The sequence below is a fragment of the Lingula anatina genome, chromosome 1 (genome assembly GCF_051362555.1).
Source record: "Lingula anatina isolate TDL-2025a chromosome 1, LinAna3.0, whole genome shotgun sequence".
NCBI lineage: Eukaryota > Metazoa > Brachiopoda > Lingulata > Lingulida > Lingulidae > Lingula > Lingula anatina.
In genome coordinates this window covers 42,560,829-42,573,401 of record NC_141767.1, presented here as the reverse complement: position 1 = coordinate 42,573,401, position 12,573 = coordinate 42,560,829, and the positions used below count along the sequence as shown (strand labels likewise).

Sequence of the window (12,573 nt, the reverse complement as noted above, 5' to 3'; positions counted from 1 at the left end):
AAAAATCAATATATTTTTGGCAAAAGAAAGGTATTTCCTCCCTTAATCTATCATTATGTCATCAGGGAAAAAATCCGTACTTGCCAGTGCAAAATGTCAAATGAAACACACTCAATGATATAGGGAGGTCTTAATCCCATTGAAAAGGTTAATAATACAACAATCTCTGGAGTAAACACTAAATTATGTAAGATATTGTCTTATTAACAAAGCTAATGTTTGGGTTATGCACTCATTGTAAAGAAAGGAAAACCTAATGACGTCAAGTTTCCATGGAATATGCCATAATACTGCCATATTATATGCTATTTAACATTTGCTTCTTAGCCACTGCAATGAGGGTGTCCTAATGTCAAAACTTAAAGGAAGGCAAATTGTGGGTAACAATTATACAAGAGACGTCAATAGAAATATCTTATTCCACAACGGAAGTATTATGTTTTACAACAGAAATATCACAACCTTTAATGGATGAATCATATTTAGGCCTGTCTAGTATACCTTCAAAAGCTAGCCCAAAAACATCAATAACTGTTCATTTCCCGCAAACCTCTTCAAGAGAAATGAAAAGGACAGCAAACCTAGTGAATAATGGTGCTTGTGTATTTTGCAATATTACCTATCAAAACAAAGAAACCCTATTGGCTAAGATTAATCATAATATCCATGCAAACAATTTTTTAAACAATGCCCTTATATCCATCTAATATCCTTTTTTTAAAATATAAATGACCATTTTAATGCAAAATCAGAAATGACATTTTAGATACAGAATAACAGCTGCTTCAGAAAGAAAAACTTTAGTTTGCCCATTATCTACATTATACAATTTAAACTGAATGTTTGATGAGCTGAGGACTTATAACGGTGGAAAACCTTAATCCTATTATCACAGGCAATCTTTACAGAAAAGTCTTCTCTCAGGCTATGAAACAAAATGCTCCACAATCAATATCTATTTCTGAGCAATCACCTGGTGTGAATTTCAACCAAATTTTACAATTTTTAAGTAAGGACAATAATAATAATAATAATAATAATAATAATAATAATAATTAACCAATATTCAAAAACAGGGTATAAAAATATACAATTATGGGGGTTGGAAATATGTGGTCAGCTAAATACATAGATAAAAAGAAACTTAAAAAAGAGCTGTTACACTGTTACATTTTCTGAACATAAATTGCTTCAACAATATTTTTCTACAAATATACTTGAAAAGGATTAAATTTGTTTCCATGGGTAAAGATAAGATTTCCATGCTTCATAATGATCACATTTACAATTAATGCATGATTATAACTGGAAATCTGAATGGTAAGTGTAATGCAAGCATAATTGCAAGTCATCAGTTACAAGTTTCTGTGTAATTCAAAACGCCAGCAATAGTTCCCAATAGGAAAAACGCCTAAATTCATACAGGCATTTTGCACATTACAGCATTGACAATAATTACTTCATTATTTCTGACATTTTGAATAATTCAAATCAAAGTCTGAAAAATTAATCTAATGTGAGCTTGAAAATGCATTCAAAAATGATGTTGCCTAAGTCAGTTCATAGATCAAAATCTCAAATCTTATAGATGTAGAGCACTCAAAACTGTGATGTACATTTGGATAACCAAAGAGGACACATATGCATGAAGGATGCATATGGTCAATTATCAGCAGCAACCACCGTCAACATTACATTTACCAGAATCACTTCAAAAATGTTTACTCAGTATGGTTTAGCTTTCTTGACCAACCAATCAACAGAATGCCACACTGCATATGAAAGCTCCAATTAAGAAGGCAGTTGGAAAATCTGTGTACTTAAATACATTCCATTGATCTGACTGTTTCTTGTTACCAAATGTCATCTCGTTACAGGTGTACAGACAAGGCAGACGGCTGGATTCCCACTCAGCTCTGACACAAGGCAAGCAAAACCAGGGAATCTTGCCATAACAGTGGGTCTTAATCATAACAAGTGCATTAAAAACACAGGATATTGACAATGAAGTCGGTCTAATTGGGGCTTGTGTTGCCTAACACCAAACATATGGTATCTTTGGGAGTCAATAGTCCAATCAAGAGGAGCGCCAGTCAACTAAGCCATTGACTTCTATGGACTCTGATTGGATAATCAAAAATATGCCAAGTAAACAGGTTTCTTCATGCTGTGATTACATTATACGAAACCTTAACATATAACTGACAAGTGAACAGAGGTATATAAGAAAAAGACAGAGTGCCAGCATGCCAGAAGAATTTTAGAGTTTCAACCATGTCTCATCCATCTTTAGATGTCACCATGGCAGAAGGGCCTCATATCTGGACTTATGTCAGTGTTCAAGACTACAACAAAACAGCAGAAAATGCCATCGTCATTGGCCATGCGAATTACTCACAGCCTCTGTGTGAAAAAGGACTTGTCTATGAACAGCAGGAGTCCATGTTGCATGATTTTGCACGTAGCTATGCACAGTACCATGGGTATGTAAGTGCTGTCGTGTGCACATTTGGCATCATTGCAAATATTGCAAACATTATTACTCTAAAGCACAAGAACATGAGATCCTCTATTAATTTCATCCTCACATGGTTGGCAGTGGCAGACCTGGGTACCATGCTCTCCTATCTGCCAGTCTCGGTCCACTTCTACATCCTCAAAGATCCCATCCTGGATGTTCTCAAAACGCGCAACATGCACTGGATCAGGTTCCTCCAATTCCACAGCAGTTTTACAATAGTGTGTCACACTGTTGCAATATGGTTAACCATAGTGTTGGCAATATTCCGTTTTCTGTATATGCACTATCCCTCGGATGGGCCCCGTCTCTGTAGCATGAAACGCGCCCAGGCGACTGTGGCCCTGGTATATATCCTTCCTGCAATTGTTTGTTTACCAAACTATTTGGTGAATGGGGTCAAAAGATTCTGTGACACCAGGGAGTTACTGGTCACCTCTGGTAATAAGACCCACCCACATGCATCCATGCTTAATGTGACTTCTTTCATATATGGGGTGGACAACAGTGAACTGGCCGAGAGGTACCATGTAATTGCTGAAATAAACTACTGGCTGCAAGCAGTCCTGGTGAAACTGATCCCATGCCTTGTACTGACAATTCTAACAGTCTTGCTCATTCTCATCATACACAAGGCCAATCAAAGAAGAGCAAGGTTAATGTCAGAGGGGCGCCGTGACGAGTCAGAACGCCATCGAGAAACCAATCGTACCACAACCATGTTGCTTTTAGTTGTGATGCTGTTCTTAATCACAGAGCTACCGCAAGGCATCATGACAATTCTAAACAGCATTATTCCGAATTTCTTTCAAAGCGTGTATAATCCTTTAGGAGACATCATGGACACTGTGGCACTGTTAAATAACTCGATAAATTTTGTTCTCTACTGCACAATGAGCAAACAGTTTAGGGACACCTTTATCAGTATATTCTTTGCCTGGTGTCCAGAGCGCAGAAAGCCTGGCTGGTTGAAGCTGAAGGTGGTAAGAGCAACACTGAATGGACATAGCACCACAGACAACACTGGCATGAGCTATGTGTAGCTACCTAGGAAACTGTAGGCATGATTGACTGCTGTTTGTGTAAATAAAAACTTAAAGAGAGATCTCCAGTTCATAAATTTGTGGATATGCTAAAAAATGGAATCCGATTCCAAACAATTTCAATTACCAAGAATCAAAACTGGTTGTATCATAAATTCAACCATTTGCTTCAAGGAACATTTTAAAGAATGTTTTACTTGTCATGCTTGTCTGTAACCAAGCTCATCATATGTGAATACCTCATGTACAAGGCAATCGACATGTTAAGGTATAGTTGGTAACTTTATTATCAAATCTTGATCACAGACAGTAACTTGCTGACAGACAGTAACAATGAGAAGATAACAATATGAGTAAATGGCTTAGTCACAGCAAATTGATGTCAATGTGGATCGGTGCTTTTGAGGACTCATATGACAAGTAAGGTGAAAAACCATAATGATCACTGCTCATAAAATGGCATCTAATGATTTTGGTGCAATGTCACTGTACAGACAACAGGTGTGTACGAATGGCAAACTGGTTACTACAGGAAAAAAAACTTCAAGGTTAAAATGAAGTGAATATGTATATATTTTCATCAAAACATCTCAATGTGTTTTCATACATGGTGTAAATAGAGAAATTCTGTTACCTGCTATTGTTGAGGTATACAGGTGACAGACAAGGTGATTGCTTAAGCTTCACTGATGTGGTGAAATAAGACTGTACTTTTTCAGGGACAACAGACTTATCAAATTTTCATGTTCTTGAAGTAATATTCACAAATAGCTGCTATTAATATTTCAACAAGCACCAACACATACGTAAGTTAATTGGACAGTTAATCTTAATTATTTCATTGTATTCCTGGTGCAATAAATCAACAGTTACTGATAAAAGTACAGGTAAATTTATATATATATATATATATATATATATATATATATATATATATATATATATATATATATATATATATATATATATATAAAGAGTTTGAAACAGAGGCACAGACATACATCTATATATATGTATATACCTTGCTATATAAAGGTATTGCAAATAGTAAGTGTACAGGCTCAATGCTTTCTTATATATTAATCCAATCTTTAAAAAAGTTAGCAGCTATCTTACAGTGACAGATTTAAAAGTTAGCACCTATCTAGGATCATGAAGAATTCAAATTCATATTTGCACAATTATCTGAAATTGTTATATTATTTAAAAGTACTCATCTTTAGCTACTCTCACATGAAAAAAGGTATTAAGTTGGCTACATACTGTACTTAAAATCCAATATAAAAACCTTTAGCACAGGATTTGCTGAAAAAGTATGCAGTTTGTGTATTGTGAGAGATTTGTATGATGGTAAAGATGCACTAAAAGGCCATGCTACTTAACAACAGGGCAGTTTAATGTGAAATGACTTCTTTGTGTAGCATAACGGGGTATCTTTAGATAAAAATGACTATTAGAGATACTATAAAAGTGAGTATTTGCTTGTCATAGTCTCCTACATCATTTGCAGTGCAGAAATATTTATACATAAAGCAAGGCACGATTTCTTATCTTAAGCACCTATAATGTCCTGCATATAAGTGGATTGACTTGTGAAGTTTAGAAATATCACTTGAAAGAAGCTTAAAAAGTGCTGGTAACTGAATGTTTGTCAATAAGCATTTTTAAAGCAATAGCAATCACAATAATATGCTCTCATATGAGTGAACCCATTTAATGTATAAAGGTGGTATGTGTTCTTCTCCTCTATTAGTAATGTAATTATAAACATGTTGTTAATTATGCTAGTACTGTTAAATGCTTTAAAAGGAGCAACACGACTGTCACTGTGATACAGTGGCAACTGCTATTGCATTCTGGTAATAATTGTACAGACTCCATGGTAATACTGTAAGGGATATAATAAAATGCCTGACATACCGAACTGTGACATTTCTGTGTAATTTGGTGAAAGAATCGAGCTCTTGCCAGTTAGTCAGCTGAAAAATCCATATGTTTCTGCTCACACAATGTTGGACACTTCACAACCCACTGAGCTGTGTAATAACTGTCTGCAATAAACATCATATTAAGCCAGCTTAATCAATGACTTGGCACAAATATTGCCATCAAATATCTTTTTGCCTTTTTTGGAATTATTCCAGCAATAGCCGTTGGCAGTCAAAATAAAAGAAAATATTTTAGTACATAATTCATAAATAATATGACTGATTAAAACTTTTTTTACACATCCTTTTTTTTCTGAATCGGGATAGCCAAAATAACACTTACATAATGCAAAAATTTCTATTTGTCATGTTATTGAAAGCAAAATATCAAGTGAAAGCAAAGGAAATTGATATTTTCTAAAATGTATGAATTGCGCAGAATTGGCAATCCTTAATAACTATAATACTATAACTTCTAGACATATTATTTTCAACAATGACTACTTGACTGGCAAAACAATCTAATGCCTTTCATTGTCACAATGCTTTTAGGGCTACAATAATCAAAATAAAACAAATGCAATTTGTCGATTGATTTTGCCAAAGAATAAATTATTTACAAATCATTCTTTAAGCTCAGTATTTAATGGTGAATCATTTTTGCCTCTAAAACTGCATTAGTAGCTTGTGTTTTTCATTTGTTGTATAACTCACATAACCTGAGACCAAATATGCTAAAACCCATAACACCAAGAGCGGACAAATGACGGTTACTTATATATATATATATATATATATATATATATATACTGTAGATGGAAATGCATATATATATATATATATATATATATATATATATATATATATATATATATATATATATATATATATATATATACTGTAGATGGAAATGCATATTTTCTGTTCAAGGCTTTTTTTTGGTTGCAGAGTTCAACCAAACATAGGAAAACCAAGCTCAGTATGATAAGTTCACCATATAAAACAAATCTTATTGTTCAGTTGGGCCCCAACCTGAAAAGAGTGGTTTCATTGTCTTATCCTAATCATCTATTTGCTGAGATGTATATAAAGCTGTTTTTTTTATATGATTCAGTGCAGTTTGTCATATTCAATCCCTCACTATGTTCAAAATCTCAGATTAGAACAAATTGGACATTTAAAATTGTTTAATGAAATTTTTCCCACCTTAAACAATTTTTAGTATATTATTTAAAAAGTAAATTAGTCATTTTGTATTATGTTATATGTGCTGAAAATGAAAATAACACATTTCAGTACTTGTGTGCATTTTGGCAAGGTGTGACTTTGAATTTCCATGGGCCTGAAGACCTTTGCTAGTCACATTTTCTTGATATCTATGTTACCTGCAGTACATAATAAAAAATTAATGGTGATTATAAGCTGTATAGCATAATGTAACATTGCATCGAAACTGATAAAAAATATTTTTGTGTACTGCCACTACAAATGCGCTAGAAGGAAAACTGTGTTACTTATTTTTTTGTAACTTACAAGAATGATTTACATACAGCTCAAATTGGCAAACCAACTTGATTGGATTATTTTTCCTTCTTGTTGCCTGTACATTTGAGAGCTGTGCTGCCTTCTTAATTAACTCATGTAAAATTTGCCAAACTCTAAATGAATGCAAAAAGAGCTCAGGGACTACGTGGGACAATATATGATTGAATACATCCAGATATAGAAAGTGATATTTTCTGACGTTTTGCAAAATTCAAATAAAAGTTTTTTTCTATGCAGAGTCAAACCAAACATGTATTTCAATCACAACAACAAAAGAATAGGGTTATTTTTTATTAAACAAGATACCGTAAAATATCTGCTGCTGGAAAAATAATACAAAAAAGTGTTATTCTTCAGTAATCAAGATATTTTCAAGTATATGCTTCTGGTCTTTGAGTAAATGTGAATGTATCCTTGTTATCAAATCCTGACAAAATCCAGTCATTTTTCTTATCAGCATTTCTGCACACGCCTTTTAGCAATCAAGCCACAACACTAGTTTTGAATGGTTTCAGGTGAGCAAGATACTGATAAGCGTCTTTCAGTAGCAATTACTCTGAGGAAACACTTCCTTTACTTAAGGGAGTTTTTTTTCTTTGTTTATGATCAAGACCATGAGAGGCTGGCCTTATGTTATTTTACTTCCTTTGAACTGATTAAATAACCACTGTTGATCTTAACCTGCTCACACAACTGTTATATAAGACAGTCTTTTTTGATCTTGAGTTTCCCAAGGTCAGGTTTTCAACTTGCAAGACTTTCTGATTTGCTATATCAAAAGTATGACTAATTTCGAGGAGAGCAGATCTTGCAAAAAGGTTCTGGTTGTTTCTCTCTCTCTCTCTCTCCCCCCCTCCCCACCTCATTTACTTTTCAGTTTTCACATTTTGTATAGAAATACCATTCACCATTCTACAAGTTAATGGAAAAGTGGGGAGGGGGGGGGGGAAGGTGCAAAGTGGGCCATGTCCCTACCCACAAATGAGACAAAACAAGCAATTTTTATATCCCTGTATCCTACATATTTAACATCTGCTGTCCTCTTCTGCCATTTCACATATACCAAGTAAAACCAAGCAACATTTTAAAACCTAGTCCCTGCCCCATTTTGCTGTCTGCATTCCATACTCTTTGACTTTATACAAGTTCAAGACAACACACCTATTTAATGAATAAGTTGGAATAGATGAAGTTCATCTGCTAGTATTATTACCACTTCCTCATGAACAACACATAAATGCATTTAATTTTGAGAATTATGTAAATATAATTTCTGCAACAGTGCTTTATTTGAAAGCCAATGCTGGGTTGATAGAAAATATACATGAAAAGTGAATCAAGGAAAAAAAAAACACTATTTGCACATCGTGCACAACAAATAATACAGAGTTAATCAAGTATATTGTTTTGTTCACATTTAAACAAGTAGAACCCCTGGATATAGCTGTCCATCCTGTCTTATAATGACGTTTTTCATCATCAGACATGCGTAATAAGACCAAATATGTTAAAACCCATAACAGCAAAAGTGGAGAATTGACAATTTGTGTTATCATGTTACACTTTCTCCCTTTTACTATTATTATTTCAACAAGTATTTTCCCACATTGTATAATTATAGACAATGCTTACACCTTCAAGTATTGTGATGGTCCCAATGCAGTTTAACATGACTGCCAAGGGTATTATATTTAGCCACTTTTTCCCCACAATACCCAGACTCCTGTATTATGTGTGCTGGAAAAAAGTACAAGAGAGAACATGAGTCTATTTCAGTTGAAAGGCTAAGAAATATTCAATTAGAGAAGAGAAGGTTCTGGCAGAAAACTTGCCTGCAATATGGGTATATATGTGCAACAACTAAAAAACAAACAAACTAAAAACATAATTTTCAAACCTATTTTTTAAAACACTAGACACAATGTCAACAAGTACAAAGGAAAACATCATGTTCATTCACAGATATCAGTAGCCTAATAACACTTTCAACATAGATCAAATAAAATATTTTAAGTTCAAAATCACTAAATAATAATCAATTTCTATCATACCATGTATTAGCCACTTCTTTGTGGTTATAAAACAGGCACAATATTTCATAAAATTGCTCAACAAATGTCAAAGTAAACCAAACTTTTAAAAGTTAATACAAATTTCCATGCACAAGAGTCTTTTCTGTAACAGACCCTTACTCCCACTCTAACATCCTGGGCATTTGAATGCTTGGCTGTTAGTAAAGATACTACACATAAAAAAAACCCTGAGAACATAATGTGTTGTAATTCATTGACAGGGCATTACAATAACTCAGCATACAAAATAATTGAGGTTTTTAATTTTGTTGAGTAGTTTTGCCCACTTGATGGGTCTGATCTCATACTGTTGACAATAAAATATAATTTCTATGTTCCCATAAGTCAATATCTGTGTCTAGAATTTCTATTATAATAAGTACTTTGATCAACAATGTCAGGACAAAATGGTACTTCTTGGATTTCTCTGTCTGCCTTTTTTATCACCTTTACTTGATTATTTACCCAAGTGACTTATCATAAAACAGTGAATTTTACAAAGAAAAAAAAAAAAGACACATACAGGAGTAATGGATAAATCCTTGATATCAACGGTATTATTTCGAAAAAGCAAGTGTTACTGGCAGCAATCCCCTTTTTTCTAATAAGTGCTAAAACTGAAGTGAACTTTTTTTTAATTAAAAAGAATACAACAGTTATGACATTAAATGTCAGAAGAATCTAATAAAGCCCTGTTGAAGAACTTGACTGATAACTTGTTTGTGTGCAAAGCTTCCATGCATTTAATCTAAAATGATTTCATGGCTCGTCAGTTATTGCACTAATAAAAACATCAGGAGAGGGTGGTGGTCAGAGCCAATGACATGGACAGATGGAGCTAGTTGATATCCCAATGTTCACAGCAATAAACTCTACATGGAATAGGGCAGTTTACAATGCAGTGGCACTCAGGCCCATAACAAAATGTCCGTTCTTCTGCAAAGACAGGTTTTTGAATACTTTTATAAAAACACTGAGCAAATACTAAATGTTTTTTTCAGTATATTTGAGATAAAAGAACTCTCCACAAAGAAAAATGATAAATTAGATTTAACTGTCCACATATTGAAACATGAAGACGCACTTCTTAACTGGTATCGTGGTGTTGGCATTTGAAAACAATAACAAAATGTGCTGTTTGTTTCTCTTTTCTATCTATTATTAGATTTCCTCATATTTCCCCATTAACCTCTCTGCACTAAAGTGTCTGCAACCAATGGGTCCAATAAGTGGCAGATTTAACTTATTTCACCTCAATACGCAATTCAAAATTCCAACCGTTTGTGTGTTTCTTGGGAATATTAAAACAGGTTTACTCCCTGTTGCTCCTCGATACTATGTATTTCCCACTGAGGAATAAATGACAGCTGTATCAGCCACCAAACTTTAAGGACGTGGCTAGGAATCAGGAAATGAGACACCCAAAACAACATGTACTCTCTAATGCCAATCAAAATGACATAAATGTCAAATTATGTTTCGTCTGCTTCTTCTGATCAGGGTTTACTGGGTACAGGATGACTATATGTGTGATAAATTTATTACGCCCCTAGCTGAGGACACCTTGTTTGTTTACATCTCTGTGATGCTATTTGGGGAGAAACTCTGAACTAAAAATAAACCCAATTCTATCAACACAGCAGTTAAAACCATACAAACAGCAAGAAATTGGTTTAAACTTTGGTTACCTTTTTGTTTTCTATAAATAAAATGTTGTATAAATATTTCAAAATGCCTCCTTATAAAGAAATTAAAATCCCCATAAATGAGAGCAGATTTCTAAACTAAATTGTCATAAGTGTGTTTGTAATTAGCCTTGTGATTTTCTGTGAATATATCCAAATTTAGGCAATTTTTCAAAGCATTTTAGTCTTATTTACAAAACAAAAAAACTAATAATTCTTATATATTTTTTGAGAATCTGATGCAGTAGCAGGCCAATCATTAATGATTTCCGGCCACCTTCCCTCCCAACATTTCAACTTCACTGTCACTCTCAAACTTGTGGTATGCAAATTAAAATTTCTCTAAATTAAAGTTACATTATTTTGTCAGCATCAAAGCGGAGAGTAATTTCACAGTGTTGCTTTCTATACTCTTCACACCTCCTTATCTTACTGAGCAACTTCAAATCAGTAGGAAATGGGAACTTTAAATATTCCAAGGTGAAAAGAGGCAAGTCAAATTCATGGCATGTTCTTGGCCTTTTTCTTTTCACCTTTTTGTAAGTAATAGAAGTTTGTATACTAGCTGACAAGGTACCATGACCTCAGGAGGATAAACAGACTTCCCTTCCCTCTTTCTCAACCTATTTGAACATCTCCCAAATGAAGAAAGACTTCTAAATTCGTTAAAATGAACCAAGCAATACCAGTTGCATCTCCTTAATAAAAATAGTACTCAAAAGTCCCCAAATATTAACATTATCTATTGTGACTTTCAGGTCTCCCAATAAATCTGACTAGTATTGCATGATGTTTGTTGAGGCTAACTGTACACTTTCCAAGAAGTCTAGTGGTTTGCTACCTACATTTTCCCCTTTTTTCCCATTTGTTGTCTTTTTAAATAATATTTATAACCAAGTAATGAAGACAGTGCTCACACTTCTGTCAACTTGTCTGTCTGTCCATCTGGTAGGAGAATTACTCATTTTTAAAAACATTTTAAAATCAGACTGGATTGAGACTAAATCTAATGAAATTCATTTTGAGTAATATATAAAGAACATTTGAAACCAGATTCTGAACTTTTTGCTGGGCCATCAACCATGACAAAAAAAGGCAGCAAAGGTGTCAAATGTACAGACAACAAGAAAGAAAAAAATCCAGTCATGCTGTTTTGCCAATATGAGCTGTATGTCAACCATTCTTCTAAGGGTTTTTATTTTGTTTGTATAATGCTGAAAAAAGAGAGCAAAAAAAAAAAAAAAAAAAAAAAAAAAAAACAGCATGTATTTTGGAAAAATTGTCCGATCAAGCTGATTTTTCGAACTTAACCTGTATTTAATGAATATGCATCAGTTCTGTAGGTCTGAAGATAAAAGGTACAACAGTTTTCATTTTATTTGTATAATGGTGGATAAAATATGCTAAAAAAAGAAAAAAAACAACAAAACTTGAAAAATGGACCAATCAGGCCAAGTTTCATACTTGAACTGTGTTTTATGAATATTCCTCAGTTCTGTAAGTTTGAAGACAAAAAGTGAAATGTTTTCCATTTTATTTGTATAACACTGAAAGTGTACAGCAAGGGCAATGACGACAGACACAGGTGATGGCTATATATACAGACACATCTGTGTCTGTACATAATAACTCAATAAAAAGAGACAGATCTTTCTGAACAAGGTTTGGACAGAGGGGCTTGGGCCAAGATTCACACGGGTGAACTTTGAGAGGGATCCAACAATCAATGTCTGTCTAGATGCAAAGAATCGTACACAGACAAATATTTTCCTTATCTTGCAT

At 33.7% G+C, this 12,573-nt stretch overlaps 2 protein-coding genes across 5 annotated transcripts in view; one reads left to right on the top strand and one right to left on the bottom strand.

Annotated features, from left to right (window-relative positions):
• Positions 1-5,485, top strand: part of LOC106153587 (G protein-coupled receptor dmsr-1) — a 65,644-nt gene extending 60,159 nt beyond the window's left edge. For all 3 annotated transcript variants that reach the window (XM_087015798.1, XM_013527564.2, XM_013527563.2), the window contains one exon: positions 1,878-5,485. In XM_087015798.1, coding sequence (XP_086871924.1) covers positions 2,275-3,561 — 1,287 coding nt within the window. In that variant the 5' untranslated portion in view covers positions 1,878-2,274 and the 3' untranslated portion in view covers positions 3,562-5,485. The remainder of the gene's footprint in view (positions 1-1,877) is intronic.
• LOC106167632 (epsilon-sarcoglycan-like) overlaps positions 1-12,573 on the bottom strand; it is a 97,933-nt gene that overhangs the window by 73,502 nt on the left and 11,858 nt on the right. The window lies entirely within an intron of this gene.